General features: G+C 41.8%; 1 protein-coding gene across 2 annotated transcripts in view; it reads left to right on the top strand.

Annotated features, from left to right (window-relative positions):
* adam12b (ADAM metallopeptidase domain 12b) overlaps positions 1–23,082 on the top strand; it is a 75,784-nt gene that overhangs the window by 47,807 nt on the left and 4,895 nt on the right. The window contains exons 11-21 of one of the 2 annotated variants that reach the window (XM_069538972.1): positions 1,273–1,421; positions 10,629–10,806; positions 13,077–13,166; positions 14,376–14,571; positions 14,664–14,772; positions 15,221–15,419; positions 16,701–16,778; positions 18,386–18,494; positions 19,018–19,204; positions 20,111–20,219; positions 22,130–22,381. In XM_069538972.1, the coding sequence (XP_069395073.1) occupies positions 1,273–1,421; positions 10,629–10,806; positions 13,077–13,166; positions 14,376–14,571; positions 14,664–14,772; positions 15,221–15,419; positions 16,701–16,778; positions 18,386–18,494; positions 19,018–19,204; positions 20,111–20,219; positions 22,130–22,381 (1,656 nt within the window). The remainder of the gene's footprint in view (positions 1–1,272; positions 1,422–10,628; positions 10,807–13,076; positions 13,167–14,375; positions 14,572–14,663; positions 14,773–15,220; positions 15,420–16,700; positions 16,779–18,385; positions 18,495–19,017; positions 19,205–20,110; positions 20,220–22,129; positions 22,382–23,082) is intronic. The other variant, XM_069538973.1, reaches the window with a different exon arrangement.

Consider the following 23,082-nt stretch of genomic DNA (forward strand, 5'->3'; position numbering starts at 1 on the left):
TCATTTCATATCACTCAGCTTAATTCAAGAAGTTACTCTCATGCCACTAGTTTTTCTGCATCACTCTTTCTCGAACATGCTTTATAACACGACTGGTTTGTCCTGTGTGTTTATAGGCTCCTCTCCGTTCCTCTGCAACCTACAGCATAGTTACACGAGTCAGCTTCTTTGTGTGAAATGTTGAAATTCACTTTTATCTTCAGTGAATTATAATTACAGCAAAAGTAAAACATTCAGACAGAAGTTGTTGAGTCTGTTCTCAGATTCAGAGCTCGTCCTGTCTGATAACAGGAATAGTTTGACATTTTTAGATTTACACTGTAGGTGGATTTTATTACCTTCAGACTGTTGTTTCTGTTCTTTAGGCAGATGGAGTTTGTCACACGCTCCATTCACACACATGAGTTTGGTTTCTCTCACAAAGCAGATAAACACACTTCCCAAAAAAGCCCTTTAATGTCAGAATAAATTATAATAACCTATATGAAATGAAAAGTGCGATTGATATGGATATTTTTGGGCCAATGCCATTAACAATATAAGGGAGTACAATTTCTGTTACTGATATATGAATATTTTTTAAAAAACGTCATTATTAAACCCAAATGATGATAAACTTTATCATAAACATAAAGTATAAATAAAAGGGAACATACAATAAATGACCCTTACCAAACATTTTCTTATCAGCCTAATCTTGTCTGCAAACAGGAACAGATAAATCTGTGAAAGGCTAAATTGTCCAATGAAATTCCACAAAAAATTATATTGTGACGTCTGAAAAAATCCCCTATGATTCCTTTGAAAGTTGACGAACTAATTTTAGTCATTGTGTCATACATCTCGTCATCTCTTGTCCAGTGTCACTTGGTATTCATGTCTGAGATGTGTTTGCGTCCTTCTCAACATGTCTGTCTACAAAACAAGGTGACTCTGAAACTTCCACCTCTCGTAATTTTTTTTCGTCTCTGTCTCGTTGTGGGCAGTTGTCCTTCTAATCAAAGCTGTAGCGAGTCACACATTGGTGGTTTATGGAGCTTCCTGCAGTATCTGTTTTGTATGAATGGGTCTGCGGAGGAAATAGAAGGGCAGATGAATCCAGGTCTCCATGAGGAGAATGAGAAATGGAGGAAGGATGAGGAGGGGGGTCCGGACAGTTACAGGCCTGAATCTGCAGTTTCTAAATTGTTCTCTTTGAACTTTACAATATACAAGATTATACATAGCTGGTGTTCTCTCAAGTTCTGTGGTGCTCTCCCCCCCTACCTGCAGGATCACTCTGAGAACCCACTGGGTGCAGCCGTGACTTTGGCACACGAGCTGGGACATAATTTTGGCATGAACCACGACACCCCAGAGCGCGGCTGTGGCTGCAGGATGACTGTGGATCGAGGAGGCTGCATCATGACTCCCTCCACAGGGTGAGGATCTCATTTATTTCTTTTTTTCTTAAGCTGGTTTCCTATGATAAAAATACAAGAAAGAATGTGGTCTGCATTGCCCATGAGTCAAGTCACATTACGCAGCAAACGGCGATGAACTATCATGATCCATTACAAGCGAACACCACAAACTGTTGAACTAAAAAAACTTGCACAGAAAGTTACAGCAGGGACGGACACACTCGCAGATATGATGCAACTAAAATGAGACCAAAATGAAATATCCCATTTCCTTAAATATAATTGTGGATTTCTCTGGATTTTATCATTGTAGGAAACATTTTGGGTAATGGAAGTACAAAAGTCAACAACATATATATAATTTAGGCCCATTTAGACATTTTAAAGAAGAATTGTTACATATATCATCTTGTGTGCATGTTAATTTACAGCCATTAGACAATTGTCCTTTAAAAGCCTTTGTTCATGCAGCTACAGCATTCAAATGTTTAGGAACACATTTTGGACTTCATCTGCACCTGAACAGTCAAAACAAATATTAATCCTGTTGCACAGTTTTGATCAATTTCATCAGTACGCGTTGCTCCATTGTTTATGTGTTATTGTTTAAAAGAGGACACACACACACACATACACACAGACACACACACAGACACACACACAGACATTGGCCTGCGACTAAAGCAGCTGCTCTGGTATTCTGCTCGTGTTGCCTGGGTCGCTGAGATAACGGGGCTGCTGCGAGTGATGGACTCTGTGACTGTTAGTAAACAGCGAGCAGATAAGGCGAACCCAGAGCGCAATACCAGATTTCACCCTTGGTCCGGTGCCAGTCGGGTTTGTCTGATGGTGAGTCCCTCAAGCCACAGATGAATGTGCTCAGATTGAATTCCACAACGCTCTGAAGAAGAACAGAGAGGAAAAAGGTTGAAAGACACAGTCGTGGTTGTTGTTGAAATAATTTATTGAGTTTTCAAAATGCAAACAAACACAAAGGAAACAACTCACACAGACACACCCATCACACACACACACACACACACACACCACCGCAACACATCACCAGCCAATATGTTTCCCACACACATAATAACATCACCGAGGGTTAAACCATGCATGTTAATGGGGATTTGTCCAATTTTGAGAAAAGAAAAGGGTGCCAGAGCTCATAAAACTTGCACTATGCTCATATAGTGCATGTTTGAGTTTGAAATGTGTCATTACATCCTCTAACCAGGGTTTATGAGATGGTGGTGGAGGCTTTTTCCATTTGGAGAGAAACAGTCGTCGAGCAAACCCACAACTACGGTGAGGTTAGCTGTGATCATGGCCGTGAGGAGGTTGGAATCAGAAACTCTACCCACATGTGTATTAAAAACACCTGTTCAACAAAACCCTGCAGCCGCACACAGAGACAGAACATGTGACTGTGGGTGCCCACATCTGAAGCACTTCAAGTTTGTGGATGTTTACGTTAAACACTACGATCAATGGATATTCTGTATAGTTGTACGATCCAAACCCCCAAACATCAAGGCAAGGCAGTTTTATTTATCGAGCACCTTTCATACACAGAGGTAGATTCAAGGTGCTGCCACACAGAGACAAAATTATATATATATAATGATGGCATGTATCATATTGCATAATAAAGAGTCATGGTAACCCTGATACACGTGTGCGACCGATCACAAGTCAATCATGAGGTTTCATCACTATTTTTTTTTTGCATTAAATTCTTACAACTAAGAACTTTGACTTTTTAGTTTAGTCATTAACTGTGTTTGTTTGCTCAGCCATTGGCAACAGTGAGCTCATCTTGCTGTTCTCATTCCACAACATTTATTTATGAGGAATAAAAAAAGCCATAATGCACGTGGAGCAGAACACCACTGGATTTATTCGGTGTAGTCTTTAAATATGCAGCCAGTGAACAGACGTGATGTCGTGAGCGGCCAAAGATATATGTGCTGATGTCACGCAACGACTGATCTCATCACAACGGACCTGAATGAGTCGCAGCATTATTAGATTCCTCGCTCCAGCACTGTCTGCTGCATAATTTTGAGATTAGTCAGATTAACAGTTGTGTGAGGTCATTGTTGACCTTTCGTCCTGAAACTGGCTCCTGTGTTTGCTCAGTGAAGGTTGCAGGACAAATCCATACACTGCGATGCTGTGACATTTTGTCTTGCAATTTTTTTGTTGATACAAAGACTCCAAATATCAATATGTTTCTATTTAACTATTAATATTTTAATTGCGCATTGATCATTTTGCATGTTTGAAACCAGTGAAGACGAATGCAGTTAATTGAGTTAATTGATTAGTTGAACAGTCCCAGTTCCTGCAACAAACAATACAGAGAGACAGGAAGATAATATTTTAACAAATAATACACTGACTTTGTTAGATCTGCTTGTACAATCCAGTACAATCCAATACAACAGCGTTGCTATTAGGTCATTGGAGTTTATTTTTTATTGATGTTGCACCGGAGGCTGAAAATCTTTCATAACCACTATTCCTCGACCCCGGTGGAAAATGTCATGAGGTCGAGGAAAGCTGTAAAGGAAAATCCATAAGGAGTTAGGAAAAGACAAACTGTTGTGCAAGACTCCAACTGCACTCACCACTACAGCTTTTATTAACATACTTAATCTATAACAGAAGATATGTACGGTGACAAATTGAATGCTGTCTGCCTTAATTCAAGGATGGTTTCCAGGTCATTTCCCTCCAACTGCAGCCAGGATGTCAGTGGATTCACGTATGAGAAACATCTAAAGCTGCCTCTATCACTATGGTTTGTATTAAAGGATTAGTAAGACATTTTTATTCAGTGGTGTTATTTCCCTAAACACCACTACTAACCACAGGAAAAGCTTTATATAGTTATTTTTACAAGCTGAGTGCAAAATCCCCTAAAGGCCTTTTAACTAATGTTGGGTAGCAGGGCCTAGTGAAATAGTTTGGCTGCTTCTGTGGGTCAAATAACTGTTGCAAAAGTGAATTTATTTGTATTACAACTTTTAATAAAAAACATGAATCATGACGGTAAAAGTCAAACTTAATTCAAATTGTTTAACATTACTGAATTATCACCAGCATTGTGCTTTAGTGTCGTCCAGCTTATTGTTTTGGTTTTACGTCCAGCGGCTTTACAGCCTGGTTCTCATCCAGCCTGTTTTTCCAGATGCAACGAGCAGCTGTTTTCATCTCTGATAAACCCACTGTTCACTACCGACCGCTGGTGAACATTTAGCTGTTAAAGAGCCAGATATTTCCCTCAGGAGAAAAACAGAAACAATATTGGATAATGTTCAAAAGGTGGCCACAAAATTGACTCTAAATAAAAGCTGATTTTGCTGCTTGATGTGTAAATTAGCTTTTTTTTTTTGCTAAGGCATTTCCTTTCATGTGTTTACAGCTTATTCACAGCTGAGAGGCAAAAAATCAAAAACCTAATTTAAAGTTGTAATAATGTTCTTACATGCATTTCCTTTATGATGCTAGAGGTGAGTAGACAAGTTCTCAACCTTTTTTAGTCGCAGCTCATCAGTTCAATCAGGCTGGTGCTGACTCTGGAACCCTGATTCACAGATTAGATAACTAATACAACACAGTTCATCAGTAATACAACATGATGCCAATGCTACTGCACAGACTCTGGCTCCAAATGCAAAAGATGGCACCGTTCGAATCCAGGATATTTTTGGCTTAGTTTCTGAAAAGCGTTTGGAAGTGAAGACATGTTTATGGTCTAGACCGTGTTGTCTAGCTCGTAGCGTAAAGTCTGTCATGGAAAATATTCCACCAGAGTTTCTGATCTAGCATGAAAGATAAAAACTATGAACATACGCAAGGTTTCTTTCTTTTTTTTCATATTAGCAACCTCCTTTGACCCTCAGCCCAGATGCCTTCAGAATATTAAACACATCGTTGTAAGGCAGCGTGGCTCGTTTGACTCTGTGTTTTGGATCCTCTTAGCCTGACTTGCTAATGGAGGAGAGGACAGGCTGCATCTAAATGACGTGATTATCAGTGACGCTGCCAGCTGCAATCAGGGCCAGGGCACAAAGAGAAATCCGTAGAGAGGGAGCTTTATGCCTGGATAGACAGACAGTCGGAGTGAGGGAGCGTTTTATCCCCCTCGCTGGTAAAGCGGGAACAGTAACACAAAGAGAGGTAGAGGTGAGAGAGAGAGACAAACAAGAGGAAGATATAAATGACGGAATTATTCATGTACATTGGTGGCATGTCATGAACCATGAGATGGAGATTTGTGCCGTAACAATGAGTGGAAGGTGACAGACAGTGGACATTTTAAAGTGGAGTTGTCTTGTAGAAGTTGAGCTCAGAGTTGCGTCACATGAACATGGTCAGAGAGCTCAAAAGTGCTTTCCTGTGTCTGTACGTGAAACCGGGAAGAAAGGTGAAGCACAGCGGAGAGCTGTGGCTGGACATCGAGGCCAGGAGGTGAATGCTTTGTCAAGGCTGTGCGAGGCAGCCTGTGGCTCTTGTTATTTTCTCGTCTGTATGACAGTGCAAGTGAGGTGAGTCGCTGCAAAATATCATAAGTCGGGGAGGAAGACAGTCGGGTCGCTAGTGGGTAAATGTTTGTTGTAAATTTAGTGTTTTGCTTTTTCCTTCGTGATATTTAATCACCATAGGATCCTGCCAGCGTTGCAGCCTAACATTTACTGAAAGGTCAGAAGTGTCGCTCCAGCTCAGCTCAAACTAAATGCATGTCAGTCTGCGGTGCGGCTCGGAGAGCAACACAGACAGCCGGATGTCAGTCTGAGAACCCATGAAGAGAAAGAGCCCATCGTAACCCTCATGTGGCCAGTGCCTCCACTGTTTACAGACCCAGTTCACTCTCCATCCAGAGTGACGCTTCCTCCCCCTCCGAGCCCACCGGCCTCACATGCTGAGATGATTGAACTGACGGGAATCATCTGCGCTGCACATATGAGTTCAGATCCAGGAAAAGCTACCCGGTGCATAGGACACTGTATCTCTGCCTCTCAGTGAGAGCTGAGGGATCATTTTATGAGTGACTTAAAGCTGCCAAGACCTTGCTTTGCAACATTAGTCAAAATAATAAGGGCACCTCACTGATTGTACACATAAAACCCATTTTCTGGGTTTTCTTTTTTTGATCATAGAAAGTACAACCCTGCCGGCGAAAATACCAATTTAAAGCTTTATGATGTTGTCAGTGTTCGGATACACATTGTATAATGTGTAGTATCTACAGTCCACTTAGATGTCCATGTAAAACTGAGTCACAGATTATTAAAGAAGAAATAATTTGTTCTGAGTGGAATTTTGAGAAATGTAGAGTTCAGTGTTTCACTAGGGACAAACTCAAGGATATTTCAACCTTTTCCACTTTTCTTAACTCTTGTGTGTCCCTCAGCTTTGTGGAGAGGCAACACTAAAACCTTTAAATCATTAACGTAATGTGTTTTAGTTGATAGATCTGTCTTCCCCTCGAGTTGTACAAATCGCAGAACACGAGCTTGTTTAGTTTGAGTAATTGCATGATCAGATTTGTATCTGCTTGTGATCATCTGCATCAACAGGGGGACGCTCAGCCCTGACAAAACATTGCGAACTGTTGAATATTAAACAGTGTTAGGCATGTGTACTGTGTTTTTAGATGAGTAGCATCTGTTATAATAATAAAGCATCTTTTAATTTAATTAAATTAAAACGTCTCAACAACCCTCACTATCGAAGAAATGAGGATAAAATATCTTGGATACGAAGGCAGCCATCTTGTGCATTTGGCATTCAGAGTCTGTGCAGTGTCGATCGGGGGATTGAGCCACACTAACCAATACACGCTTCCATCGTTTTTTGTATAGCATCAAATAACTCCTTAAAAACCAAGCTTATCAGAAAGATGAGCACTCTGATAACAATGACTTAAAATGACAGAAACTATCTTTGAGAAAAACTTTGACTTTTTAGTTTGTCCCATGTCCCATCCACTTAGGCAGGGTTTTTGACCTTTACTGCAGCCAGCCATGAGGTGGTGATTGAGACAATTCGGCTTCATTTAATGGAAACTGTCATGTCATCCATCTTTATATACAGTCTTTGGTTCAAACAGAAAAGGTCAAATGCTGCAGAGGACATGGAAAATGCTTCCTGTGATGCCGTGAGTTGTTCTTTTCTTTTAAATTGTCTTTTGTTTTTACTTTTCACGGACTTCTGCTTTATTCAACACCCGCTGGAAAGTTTTGCTATTCCGAACTACATTTGCTGTCCATCGTATGAGAAAGCATGGCAACAGTCGGCTGAGAGAGCAGATGGTGAAACCTAGTGAAGCATGTACCACCTCTCTGAAAGTCTGTTTATCCTGCCCCGCAAATATTCAATGGATGAAAAATGTTCTTTTAGATTTTGTCTGATGTGGCCAATTATAAGAACATGTTATTTTTTCAGCTAACTGAGTCTACTCTCAGTGAGTCCCTGTCAGTGTCACAAATGAACGCGGCCGAGTGACGCTGATGAGATTTCGATCTTTTTCTCAGAATGTGACAGACACATTAGCCTTTAAATGGCAGCAACAGCCAAAAAACGGGGGCTGTCTAATTAGATTTTGTGTGACTGTTGCACACGGCCGAATCAGTCCCAGAGTACACCTGGAGAGGGTGCAGGGCTTTAAGCTAATATTATCCAGGGAACCCTGCACACTCCGCTCGGCTAATTTCCTGGACAGCAGAGGAGCCGCGTGGTCTCAGCTGTGATAATACCCACCTCAGACGTGGCTCTGTCGCTGACCAAGATCAGCAGTTTGGCGCTTTCCCTGCATTTTCCTTACTTTTCCTTCCTCCTGATGCCGGCCTGTGTTCTGATATCAGAAACAGTCCATGTTATTTACAAGGGGCTTGGTCTGCTCTGCTTCATAGTCTGATCTGGACTCACTGTCAATCCTTGATTTGGTGCAGGGGGGGGGGATTATAGGACAGATGAGGTCGGACAGATTGCCTTTTGGTTTGTGAGAGATGAAAGCAGCCAACACTCAAAGGTGGACAGTCGTGAGTGAAGTGGACGAGGCTGTTTCACCCGAGGGTGACAATTGGAAAGGGATGTTTTTCTCTGTTTTCTTGGGAAAGCTGTGTTCTTTTTATTTTTTGGACAAAGAATCAGATTTCTTTCCCATTGAATGCCTCCACCATTATTTATCTCCAGTCCCCTCAGGAGGAGCTTCACTATAGTCAACTAACAGCAGTGAAATATCCATGCAGATGCAGCAGCCAAATCCCCCTTAAGCAAACGACACACACTCACTCACACACACACACACACACACTCTCACACACACACACACACACACACACCTCTGTCCACAGCCAGGCTCCACAAACATATTCTGTGTCATGCTGAATTTTCACAGATCTGCTGTGTCAAGCCGCAGGCTCTGCAGACGGCTCTCCACGCCCCGTTGCGTTTGAAGACCCCAGTCGGTCTATCGCTGCATAAGTACGTGTGCGACATGTTTCTGTCTGAAGTCGAGCTCTTCAAGCATCCGACGCCAGCTGCCTGTCTCTGTGCCATGTCTGCCGCTGCTCTCTGCCAGCCGTTGCTCCCCGTTTACCCCACATATACCCGTCCTCTTTTTGAAGCTACATCATTACTCTTCATGTCTGTGTTAGAGACTCATTTTTCACCACGAAGCCTGGTTTTCTGTGTCAGTCATTCAGGGATTCTGTTCGTGTTTCTGAGTTGCCACAGATCACGAGGTCGAGGGTTGGTGTTGTTGCCACCCTGTGTAGTTAAGTACATGGTTTATGTGTTTGTGTCAGTGTGTTTAGAGAGGTTGAAGCAGACACAGCCTTTATACGAGGTTAAGCACAGAGGCAAGTGTAGAAACTTTTCAAATGGGAGCACAGACCAGCCCTCTGATACAGGAGCAAGATTGATCATATACTAATATGGCCGTGTCCCTCCCCTCTGGACCTACTCCTGGTCAAACAGCAAGGTTTCTACCATCTTTCTGTCTCACTTATGTTTTCATTCCTCCCTTTCCATCTCTTTGTATTTATTTTATGGCTCTTTTGTTCTGTTTGCATCTCATTGTGGTCATTTTTTTGGCTTTTTGTGGTCACTTTACTTCTCTTTGTGGTCATTCTGTGCCTCTTTTGTTCGGTTTGAGTCTCTCTTTGGTCATTTTTCACTTCCATGTGGTTATTTTGGCGTCGGTGCCCCCCCTCTGCCCTGCTCCTGTTAAAACAGAAAGATTCGTTCCATTTTCCTGAACATTCCATGATCATATTTCTTAGATGTTGCTCCATCCCTTTGTCTCATTGTCTGTTTCTGTCACTACAGTGTAGAATTCTCTCTCCTACACGTCCCCCTTTTATTTTTATTTTCCCTCTGCGTCTCTCTCTTCATATGTATTTCTGGTCGTTGGTTCTGCGACTCACAGAGACTCACTCTGGCAGGAGGACGTTCCCTCCGGCTTCACAGCTGTTATTGGCACATCGCACAGTTCCATCCTCAACATTTTCTCGTTTTCAATATGACATTCAATTTCCCTCCTCACTAAATTAGACATTAGTCAGCACTTCAGGTAAGTGATACCACACAGTTAAATTAATGCAGTATAAATTATGTGGTTTCGGGCTTGCTATTTTATCCTGTATTCATATACGCACAAAAATGCACACACACACTAACACACAAAAAAACACACAAGTCATCCGCATCCAACATAGCCCTCTTCACACACTCTTTCCTTCTATAACCTGTTTGAATTGTCCTGCTCTATAGGCAGAATATGCCTCTTGAAAAATGAGAGAAAATATTTTCATGTACATTCAATGGTTACTTTATGTTTTGAGTAGGATTGAAATCTCTTGAACTGGAGCTCATAAAATGTAAGAGGACTATCGGGTTTGTGTGAAAAGCCTCTTGTGTGAGTCTGTATTCTGGTGCAGCAGAATGGTTTAGGCCACTCGTCCTCACATCATGTCGGTTTATGAAAACTAAAACCGCACATCAGGATTTTTATGCCTCCTCACCAGCGACAGCAGTGACAGGAGGCATTATGTTTTTGGGGTTGTCTGTCTGTCTGTCTGTCTGTCTGTCTCATTCTCATTATCTGAAGAATGCTTCGATAGAATCCTTTGTTGGCGGAGGCCCACAACCCCAGGGCAGTATTTGTATTTTTTCCAGCAATTTAATGTAAACCTTGTTGTCCTTTCGCAGGTATCCCTTCCCAACTGTGTTCAGTACATGCAGTAAGAAGGACCTTGCTGCCAGTCTGGAGAAAGGCGTGGGAATGTGTCTGTACAACATGCCTGAGGTCAAGGTTCTCTACGGCGGACAGAAGTGCGGCAACGGCTACGTGGAGGAGGGAGAGCAGTGTGACTGCGGGGAGCCAGAGGTAAAGCCAGTGTAAAACAATGCTTAGAAAATCAAATCAAACAAAAAGTGAAAACACAAGAGCTGGTCAAAAAAAAATTCTAATAGAGTATAACAGGTGGTGAAAATGTGAAAAATGGCACCAAACCAATTTAGTAAAAATATAAAGCAAAGAAAAGCAGGAAATCCTCAAGGAATCTGCTATAAACTGATTAGACTTTGGTGGTCAAAGGTCAAATGTCAGTGTGACATCACAAAACATGCTTCTAGACATAACTGAAGAAAAGTGCAAACAAATCATTTGCAAACAAACTGGATTCAATGATAAAGTGACACTTTAGGTCTGACTGTGATTTTATTACATTCTGCAAAAAAACAATTTCCTGGCCTTCAACACCAGTCACTCAGGAACACAAGGAGAGATCCTGAGCATATTTCCTTCCTGCAACTAAATTATTTTTCTGAAAAACGATGTGATGTCTTCTCATAGTTGTCGATGTGTATTTCCTGACAAATAATCCTCGACAAGTAAATAAACTGGATGTGTAATGAGTACATAAATAAACGACAACAGAAAAGTTAAGCCTTAGTCAAATGAATTTGCCTCTGCTGTTGTGACCTGCCACGGATGATGTTTGTCATTTAAATATGTGACAACGAGGGTCAGCGTCGGACTTAATTATCCTCAAACAACTGAATGAACAAGTAGAGAGAAAAGGTTTGATCACAGTTTTGTTAGCGTTCTTCACCAGCAGGGAACCAGATCCTAATTGAAACCAGCGATCTGAGTCAGACTGATAACCTGGAGCATTCTTTCTGTTTTATTCTTATTATTTTTGTAATTTAGGTGAACGAACTCTTTAAACCTGACTGACTCAACAATAGGTTTGATTATTTAAAACTATCATGACCACCCACTCTATAATTAAGAGGCAAATCTAGGTGGTTTTTAGTGCAGTTATTGTGTTTTTGAACACAAACAAACCGGCTGCATAATTTACATCTGCCAGCTCCATCCCTGCCAGCTTGCCCCTCTATAACCTCCGTAACGTTACCACAGAGGGTTTGCTCGTTTGATCTGCAGGCCCACTTAGACAGAGAGATGAAAGCAACCTTTTCTCTCCTCTCCAAACAATACGCTTACGTCAGGGCCGAGAGGTAAACAGCCAGACTCATAAAACCACACATCAACTGAGAATTAGACAATCCAGCAATCTGGCGTCCTCCAGTTCCCGTATTTGAACACGTCCTGTCATCACCTAAGAGCCAAAGAGGCGAGAGCGGCCACGTTGAGAGAAGATAAATGATACTGGGAGTTATGTTTTTTCCATGATGCAATGTGTGACACTACCTGGAAAACAAAGCTGATGTGTTTTTGGCATCAAATAAAAACATCTCAACACCTCTCTGAAGTCTTTTAAAGCATCATTTCCTTTTGTCCTTTGTTTACGTGGGCTCTCGGCTCCTGTTGATTTTTGCCAGCAGCCAGATGATCTTATCATTGTGGTAAAGTGGCTACAATCTTCTCCTCTTAAGGCCTTTCAGACCTGCTCCTTTATTCTCTATTAGTCAAACTCTATTAGCCAAATCTTTCCACATTATATCAGTGAGAGATTTGAACACACTTCCACCTGTTACACCTGATTCTTATCGTTGGCTCAGGGCTGTCCTCACAGGGACGGCAAAGAAAGCAATTTGAGGTGAGAGTGGGGCCCCTGAGAACAGTTTGTAAGGAAAGCCCTTAAATTCTCTGATGGAGGACTGCCACGATACCACAGTCGGATTACCCATGTGTCCTTTTAATTTTTAGAGATTTGGCTAAAGTCTAAAATACCTAAATATTTGTGCATAATGTTCCTGGGATGGTGGTAAAACTTTACACTTTGCTACTTAACTATTATTTATATGAATGCACCTTGAATAGTTGAATAGTTGAATGATGTGGTTTGGTATCGTGTGGGCCATCAAATGTGTCTCGTCTGTTGGGGAAGTCCCTTGAAATGCTGCTGCATCCGCTCGTCTGCCTCACGGCTCCCACTTTGACCCAGCTCGGGTCATAAGTGCAGAGGTCTGGAGAACTCCTAAATCCAGAACACATGAGCTTCAGTTAATTTGTCTCCGCTCAGAGGTCAGAGGGTCAGAGGGAAGTGCGACGGGAATCCTCGGACAGGAAGTGTGCTCCCCCTTGGCCGGGAGGTCTTGATCTGACCGGGACAAACTGGCAGAGAGCCTTCTGAGCGCTGATCAGGTCCACATGTTGTTCACTGATTTGTTTTCTTTACCTCGTCCCAGGAATGCATGAACCCCTGCTGCAACGCCACCACATGCACCCTGAAGGGAGACGCCGTGTGCGCCCACGGACAGTGCTGTGACGACTGCAAGGTAAGACTTTTCATGCAGAACGGACGCAGACATTGTCCTTCCAGTTCTTTTTTGTCCTCTGCTTTTTCCCAATTTGAATGCACTTCCATCCTTTTGATAACTGGGAAACTTTTTAAATTGTATCTTTAAAGCTTACTCTTGTGCGATGGAGGTTTGTCTTTATTAAACTCAAGTACAAGGCCTGAAACTTTCTAAAACTGTGTTATTAAGAATTCATAATAGTGTGTCCTCGTGTCTAATTTACTTTTTCAGGTCCGTCCATTCAAACTTTGTACGTATTATCTCAGCAGGCAGGGAAAGTTGGATTGCCTAAAGTTGCCTTTCACCAAATTATCAGCAGTTTTAGCTTTGACATTGACATCAGATTTATGTTCTTACTGTTGGAGATGATTAAACGCATTGAGTTCTCTGCATCCTTAAAGTGTTTCAGCTCTAATCTTCAAGGCAAACAAGTCTCTTTACACAAAAGCTAGTTTGCTTTGCAGCGTGAGTCATCAGTAGTGGACAATATTCTACTGAAGCTAGAGCCTCAAGGTTTTTGATGTATGTGTATAATTACTAAAATTATTCTACATTTCATTCTCATATATGAATTAAACCACTATTTCATTAAAGGCAGAGTTGTAGATTTACTGAGTGGGATCTTATCACATTTCTGACAAACTTGCAGCACTACATAAGTCTATGATGCATTAAAGCTGCAGTTTGTAGGATTTCCAATGAGTCCAACTTCCTGCCCCCATCCTCCCCTTTGTTCTGAGCTCCAAAACTATCTCTAAAGCCCCTCCCCCTGGACTGCAGAGCAGGCTGCGCATTTCACCGCAACATTTACAGCAAATCCAATAAATGACATTAACCAGCAGTAAAGGTTATAATTGGAAACAAGGTTACATTAGTAATGATAATGTTGGATTCTTCCGAATTACATTACGAGCTGTAGGGGGAGCCAGAGGAGCCGGATTTTATCCAAGCTTATCTGCCTTGTGTTCTTCTGTCAGATTATTGTGACAGATTTAGCAAATATCTTCAACATTCATCTTTGCAAAGTGATGAAAGTAGAAACATCCAGCAAAACATTTAACATGGAGGATTTGAGTAAACACAAATTAAAAGCCAGTCAACCTAAATATATCTTCTCTAAAGTCTTTTAAAAATTACTTACACTGCTTTGTTGCCTAACTCCACTGAACTGTGTGTGTGTGTTTCCAGCTCAAGCCGGCTGGCACTCTGTGTCGAGATTCCAGCAACTCCTGTGACCTGCCTGAGTTCTGCACTGGAGCCAACCCTCACTGCCCCGCCAACGTTTATCTGCACGATGGACACTCCTGCTACAACGTTGAAGGCTACTGCTACAATGGCATCTGCCAGACTCATGAGCAGCAGTGCATCACCCTGTGGGGAGCAGGTACATCAACAGCTACGTTGGACTATGTTCACAGTTATTTTTTCTATCCTTGGCTTGATAGTAGTGTTTTCCTCATTTCTGTTTGTGTGCAGGTGCTAAGCCTGCTCCTGGGATCTGCTTCCAGCGAGTCAACTCTGCAGGAGATCCTTACGGGAACTGTGGGAAGGACTCCAAAGGCTCCTTCGCCAAATGTGATGCGAGGTGAGACACTGCAGCTGCACCGGTGCAGTTGGAGGTTCAGAGAAATGACTGAGCAAAACACAACTGATTAGCTGAAGTGGCGTCATTAGCAATCATCATTACATTGTGGAATCTGACATGTGGTCTTCAAACAAAGGTTTACACGGGTGAGAAATGTAATTTGAACAAGATAGTAGCAATTAGAGCCTAAGAAACTATTCATGGATCATTCTGTGCTATTCTTGTTGGCTAATTGTCGTAAAGATCTTCTCGCTATGGGTGAATTCTGTAATCAAGCTCTTTGTTGAGTGATGTAATTGCTTTAATGACCGGAGGACTGAAACGCTGCAGCTCTCTTCATCTTTCACTACAGTTACTTATCTTTGTCATTTAAAGGCCATTTTTAGGCATTTTTTATTAAAGTGTTCTTCTGTGTGTTTTCCAATGTTTTCTCGTGCCTTGTATGCAGCGATGCAAAGTGCGGTAAGATCCAGTGTCAGGGAGGAGCTAATCGGCCGGTGATCGGAACCAATGCAGTTTCCATCGAGACCAACATCCCGCTACAAGAAGGAGGACGGATTCTGTGTCGAGGGACTCATGTCTACCTGGGTGACGACATGCCCGACCCTGGACTGGTTCTTGCTGGGACAAAGTGTGGAGACGGCATGGTGAGCGATCTGCATATTATGTAAATGTAAAGAGACAGCACACATTTAGAACCCGACCAAGTTTTTCACAGACATACGCATATGTACGTACATAAGTTTATGTTTGCTGATGTATGTATTTATTATTTATCATATAAAATCATTCCCATTTTTACATATTGGCTGATAAATCGGTCAAGGAAATATTTTACTTCCTGATATTCTTATTGGCATCGGCCCCCACATCAGTTGGACTCTACTTGGTACTTAGTCAATACAATTTTAAATCACATTTTTAAATAAGTATCATATGATCCAGAAAAGTTCATCCTGAGGTCAACTTCACAATGTTTCTGTTCCCTCTGTAGATTTTAACAAAGCAATTAGTTTGTTGTTTCCTGCTCTGTAACCATTGGATGCAGATATTTCATTTGTTCTTTAAACTAAAACACTGACAACTGTGTGATACTTGAATAATCTTCCTTCGGACACTGAGCAGCAGAGTATTTAAGGACAGAGGCAGGACACAATCTGTTCCTAAAGAAAACCCTAATGAAATTACCTCCTGAGTGAATCCAGTGATCCATACGTGCACTGCAGATCTTTCTTAATGTCGGAAAGACCCTTATGGCAACTGGTTATTTCATTAGGTCCCTCTCAGCTTTTCTCCTTCCATATGCCACCCACCACACATCAGGACCATTCTGTTTAGCTCTGGGTGAGGTCACAAGGTCTGATCTCAGTTCTGCTGTAACAGAGAACTGACTGTGAGAGTACATGGTGTTAATGATCTTCACCTCCTGAACGTCTGTGACACTCTGGATTGTTTTTAATTAAAACTGTTATTAGATTATTGAGCCTGGCTGATGCCAGTATTGTGGAGATGACAATTGCAATATTAGGAAGAGATTTTTTTTCTTCTTTTATAAGCAGTGATTCCTAAGATGTTATTTTCAAACCATTATGATTAAGAAACCTTATGACAAATGTATAGAACTTGAATTAAGATATAGTTTATATATAAAATATAAACATGAATGCACATCTTTTCTCCTTATTCTGTAAAATAAAAGTTTTTTTTAATCGCCTGTTAAATGCTCATATCAATAAATGGAATATGCAGGCAAACTGCAACTTCATCCTCCACTTTGAGATAATGTGCAGCAGACAACAACTGTGCACATGTATTGCTGCAGTGGTACAGACACTGAAACCGTGCACATGCCAGACAGATGTCTTCCAGCTGTGCACGTTTCCTTTTTGTGTTCACCTGTTGATCGATGAGGTTCTTTCCTCTCACAGGTGTGCCTGAACCGGCAGTGTCAGAACGTCAGCGTCTTCGGCGTGCACGAGTGCTCCGGCAAGTGCAACGGACGTGGGGTGAGTGCAAAGCGCAGATCAGCTCTATGTTCAGTGTTGATTTATTCACCACAGCCTGTGAAACAGTGTTTTATCTATGAAGTCACTTTGACCAGCTGAGCAGAGTAAAGACTTTCTCTTGATTTTAGTGCCTTTTAATTGAGAACAGTCGCAGAGTAAGAGTGAAATTTACCACGCAGCCGTGTGAGCTGTGGCAGCTGCCCCTGTTCTGTATGATCACTCTTCATCGTCCAACTGAAGTTTAATCAATCAAGTTTAACATCATCATTCAGGGTCAACTGACAATACAGAGAGAGAAAGATACAGAGCAGCTCTGCAGGGTGGAAAACCACAATCCTATTTCTAGCACAGTAAAAAAATAACACTTCCTGCCAAGAAATGTTTTCTCTGTTATCAATAATTCAACATATGCTACTTTTATCTTTTATTTACTTTGTTGTTTAGTTCTAAGAATCAAACACTCACCAGCGGCTACTTCTGTTTTCGGCAACCTCCGATCTCCACTGTCAATTACAGATATTTAACATGTAGAGATTATCTACAGTAAGAAAACAAAGACATGGTCCTAAACATTGTAGATTCTCCTGAACAACAGATGAGGTGTAGCGGCTCACAGTAAAGAATAAAGTGTGCAAGAGGATTTTTTTAAGGAGAAAAGGTTTCCAGTGAGGCGTGTGGACTTGAGCTGCATCTTCCCTTCTGCAGAAATATCTGCCAAATCGATTAGTCTGACATTTTCTCAAACACCAAGAGCGCTACGAGACCGGACTGGAGAAGAGGAATTTACTGATTTTACTGTGGGAGTTTATCTTGCATGGCAGCTATTGACGGTGCTCAGGTACATCGGTATCTACATTCGTTGCTTATTAAGCAGGTGTTTACGACACTTTAGCTTTTCAATACGGATTTACACACATCAACTAAGACATCTGCGAGAAATAAGCAGAGCAGAATGTGAAGTGTGAGGGTGGAACCGGATCATTAATATAACATCTTTTCAAATATATGAGGAAGATATAAAGATAGATTAAATGTTCTGAATCTTGAGCATTAAATTTATACAAGATGACATTATGCAGAAATTAACTGATTCAGTTTGCACCAGTGAGAAACATTTCACTTCATACACACATCGAACTCCCTGAAAATCAAACCTCCCTCTGAGCCCCCGAGTGCCTCTTAACCCCGTCACCCGGTGAGAAGACGTGTCCGTGGCCTGGAAGCAGGGAAGGCACTTGACCGTACGTCTGTGCTAAATGTAAATTCCCCCCGCAGCCTCACAGCTCCCTCTGCACCTCGCCGCCTCCCCCGCCCTCACTTTGACTGACAGCTGGACTGCATTACCTCGCCAGGGAATCCTCCTGGATCCAAACATCTTCACTGGAAACCTGAGGCTCTATCGGGCTGGACGCTCCCAAACACATGTTTTAGCTATTATCACATCACATCTGATCCTAATGCTCCTCCATATAAACCCTTTCAGTCACGGGCAGTGCAGCATTTATATCAGATTTCTGTCTATTAGTAAAACAAATGCTTTCTGATACTATTGATGTATTTAATTATCTGTGCAGCATGTGATGAACTGTACCACAAACTTGTTGCAGGTGTGCAACAACAAGAAGAACTGCCACTGTGAAGCTCACTGGGCTCCTCCGTTCTGTGAGAAAGGTGGTTTCGGCGGCAGCATCGACAGCGGGCCAATGAGAGTAGCAGGTACGTAGAGTCAGAGAGTCAGCAGCTTTATCTCAACACAAAGACGCATCAGCTAAACTTTGTGCTTCTCTTTGTTTTGGACTAGTGTGTAACTTTCCTAGTGCAGCACAACTCCTCTTCTTCCTCTTCCTCCAAGTAAAACATGACACTGCAGAGACCGGAGTATTAAAATCTAGAGTGAAGAACTCAGTCAAGTGTATAGCTCCGCCAAGGCTCAATAGTCTGCTCTAATACAATCGAGCTGTACCAAATTTCACACACTCATAGATATCAGATATCATTCCCCTAAATCTGCCTGATTTTATTATTCATCAAGATCCAATAACTATTTCCTGGGAAATCTTGTTGCTCAAGTTCCATCCTGTCACCAAGTTTCATGGAAATCTGTGCCGTAGTTTTTGTGTTAGAGGCTTTAGAGTGAAGAAGAGAAATGTGTAAAATGAAATGTGGATTACAAACTGTCTCTCCAAGGTGTCGCTGTAACGGCCTCTGCATTGTTTCCTGTCATCGTTCTGTGCTGTAGATGTGCGTGTGTGTGTATTAATGTGCGTGTTGTCATATATGGCATCAGCCGACAGCGTGGTCGTTACCGTGGCAATCCTGGTCACCCTGGTCAGCCTCCTGGTCGCCACCGCAATCATCTTTGTGAAGAGGAAGACTCTGCTGCGACTCCTCTTCACCAACAAGAAGAGCACCTTGGAGAAACTAAGGTGAAACCAAACAGAGAAGCAGTGGGATTTGATTTTGGCATTTATGAGATTTCTGGCATCATTTTAAAGATGTAACTCATTAACTTCGATGACAACACTTCATGGTTTCCCTCCAGTTTATTATTTTTACAGACATGAGTCAGGCAGTAGATGTTTTTCGCAGCTTTCACCTTGGATGCACCTGGTGCACTGTTCGTAACGTTTGGCCTGTGAATCTGTGTAGAAAACACATTTTCATTTTCTCCAAAATGAGTGTAAATGCAACAATTTCTCATCGGCTAAACATGCAGCTTATCTTTGAAGTGAACTTTCTGAACCGGATGTAAATAAATCCTCATTTCAAACACTTTATTTTACAAATGTGTAGTTCCCTCATATTCTCCTAATTATTTTCATTAAGTTTCCCTGAAATAACTATGATTTGGCAGTAATGCTCTAGAAAATGGACTGTTCTACTTTCAGTTCATTAATATTAAATGAACTGTTCCTGTAACCAGTGAGATTTTTAATTAGTGCACAGAAGGTCACTGTGACACAGGAAAATAAAGTTTCCAGTGATAAATAATGATTTAAGATTTGCTCCTGTTGAAGATTTTTATTTTATTTCTTCATATTCATCCTAAATGACACTATTTATTCTTTAGAAATTAATTTGGACAAAAAAACTTTCTGGAACTCCCTCCCTCACCCAGATCAACTTAAGTACATGGTCAAAGTATGTCTGAAGTAAAGAATTACCTCTGACAGTAACTTTTTTCTTGCTATTTAAAATGAAGTGGGGAAAAAACTTGGATCTGTCACTTCTGTCTCGGTCCGATCAGGTTTCAGGTTTCGTGTGAATCCGTAAAGGCGTTTTCGGAATCTTTTTTTTTCCAGAGCCTTTATGTACTTTTGCTGTTCTCGCAGATCTGTGGAGTCCAACAGGCCGACCAGCCCCATCAGGACTCAGTCCATGTACAGACCCACACCTCAACGCAAACCTCCAGCCAAACCGTGTGGAGCCAGCATTTATAAAGTGAGTGGCTCTCCACAGCCCGTCTGTCACTGCACCCATCAAACAACCTGACGTATACGAGGGTGTGTGTGTGGCTTATACTGTACATAGTATATATACATAAACACCCACTGTAGATTTACGGCGTGGGTGTGTGTGTGTGTTTGTGTTTTTGTGTGTGTGTGTGTGTGTGTGTGTGTGTGTGTGTGTGTGTGTGTGTGTGTGTGTGTGTGTGAGTGAGTGTGTGTGTGCGTGCGCTCTTCTCTGTCACAGGCCGTTTGATTTGATTTCGTTTTTAATAATACATTCACTCACCTGCAGTCAAGCCTGGGTTTAGGGTTGACAAAGCCGGCGGGTGATTGATTCAGCCTGAATTTATCTCCAGAAGATGAAATATTAATTACTGTGCTATTGTCAACAGGAGCCGGAGAAATCGTAATTGAGAGATTGCTCCGTTGAATGAGAAGCGTGATGTTGTTATTTGAGCCAGTTTGATATTTGTTTGAGATAAAGCGATTTCTTTTTTTCACGAGGATGGAGCAGAGTTGATTGATTCAGTCAAGGGAGGAAAATGAGTTTTGATTTGTTTGAAGTTGTGTACTGTCACGTGTGTGTGCTGAAGTGTGTGTGTGTGTTTGGTAGTGTGTGTGCGTGTGTGTTAAACGGCAGCCAAACCATTTCTGACCATTTTGGGTGTTATTGGTTTGTTCTGGTGAGGAAAGCGAACAGCTGCTCGGGACATGTGGTCAGAGTCTGGCTCTTCACATTTTTATAACGTCATTTCTCATTATGTTGTTTTCCAGTTTATATGACTGAGTCCAATCAGCTGTCTCACACTTGGTGGAGCTTTTTGGCTGAAGTGGAATTTTAGTTTTTCATAAAATATCTCTGGTTTCAGGTTTTCAGGAATCCTTGCACAAGAGCCTCAAGTAATTCTTATTGTCAAGATCATGTTTATTGTTTCTTATTATTTATTGTTTCATCAAGTCTTGACGATGTCGTAGAAAATTAAAAATGCTGATCTGGACCTGAGCAGAACATCTGTAGATTTAAACTGGACCTCGGAGAGTTCATACCTCAGCCAAGGGTCACACCCTGACTTACAACATTGCATAGTCAGCCTATTTTTCCAGATCTGCTCCAGAATTTATCGGGTTCCTCCTTGGGTCATATCCCACCCATCCTACTAAATTCATACAGTAATCCTGCTGACAGACACAAGAAATAATTCACAACAACTAAGCATACTGGAAAAATTTGCACTTGCCACATGTGAATGATAACAACTACCTAAAACGACAGAAACCATCTTTGAGAAAAACCTAAACTTAATCATATCTCATCCACTAACATGGAGGAGATGGGGTTTGGGACCAGCAGGGGATTGAGATGAGCTTTAGGTTCAGTTTTGGGAGCTGATATGTCGTCCATCTTTATAAACCGTCCATGGAGTGGACTTGAATGCCTTGACTTTCCGTAGCTCTAATATCTGAACAAAGGTTAAAGTGAAAATCATCACATTTTAGAAACTAGAATTAGTGAATTAATATTGTTTGATACATTTTTGTTTCCATTCATGTTCTGTGACTCTACACTTAATTGTAGGGGATACAGGATTACCTTGTTGAGAGGAGGAGAGGGTTTGAAAAGTCACTGAGGACATTTCAACATGTCACAACAGGAAAAAGCTCGGGTGTAAATAATAAAATTCATGACGGCTGAATTTCATTTGGCTGCTACAGTTTGCCGCCTTTATTGTCTTACTGGAACTCTTCCATAGATCACAGCCATCATTAATGTCTTTCATGGTACCTGTGCTTCTCCTGCTGTGACAAGTCAAAACGTCCTCTGTTTAAAAAAACCCCACAGCACTGATGAACAGAAGACACACGCAGCTCACAGTTACTGAAAATCCTCTCATCCTTTTCCAGCCTTCTCTCCTGAGCTCGGAGCCGCTTCTCCCTCCGCACAACTTCCACTCCCACAGCCTGCGCAGGCTGCCCCTCTACCAGCCGCTGCACATCAGCCAGCCCATGCCGGTGTCCCTGAGCGTGGGACAGCCCACCCTGCCCCCTCTGCCGGCGCACCACCGGGTCCTGCCCGCCCACACGTCCCTCTCGCCGCCTCGAGTGCCACCGTTTCTCAGTCTGCCTCGCCAGCAGCCATCCTACAGAGCGGAACAGGTTTGTTTGGGAAATGTTGATCGATGCTTGGAAAAAAAATAATCCTGCAGCTACAAGATCTCCACCACATGTTGGCTCAGTAATAATTCATAAAGTTTGTTGCTTTTCCTTGGTCAGGAATTTATCTTGTAAGAGTGAGAGCTGCAGATTTAATGGACCATGTATTCAGTGTATCCCATAGATATTTTAACTTACATTATTGCTGAACATGTTGTAATGGATCATTGGTGATGCATTCAAGGACACTGTGAAAAAAACATTGCAATCCTGGTCTACTTTGTTTCCTTTGCATCCTTTAAACACTCGTCAGCAGATGAAGTTTTCTCTGTAATTAACGACTTTTCCACCATGTTGGTTTAAGAGTAAAACTTAATTCATGACCTTGGAAAAAGTCGCTGTCAACACAAGTTCTGATTTTATCAACTGCTGTTTCCAAGGTCGAGGAGAGAATCAGACAGATGAGATAAACAATACACAAAAAAGGATGTTGTAAGATAATAAAGTGGACTCGCTATTTTCCCAGATGTGGAAACACAGATGAAGAGCTTTAAAATAAGTCCCTGCTCCTTCCACATGACAGTAAAGAATCTTAAACAATAAAAAAAGAGCTCACTGTGATGGATCACCTCCGACAAACTCATTTTAAGTTAAGACTTTTGGACCGTAATGAAATTAACAAAAACCAATGAGATGGAATAGAA

This window comes from Paralichthys olivaceus, chromosome 14 (assembly GCF_024713975.1).
Source record: "Paralichthys olivaceus isolate ysfri-2021 chromosome 14, ASM2471397v2, whole genome shotgun sequence".
Lineage (NCBI taxonomy): Eukaryota > Metazoa > Chordata > Actinopteri > Pleuronectiformes > Paralichthyidae > Paralichthys > Paralichthys olivaceus.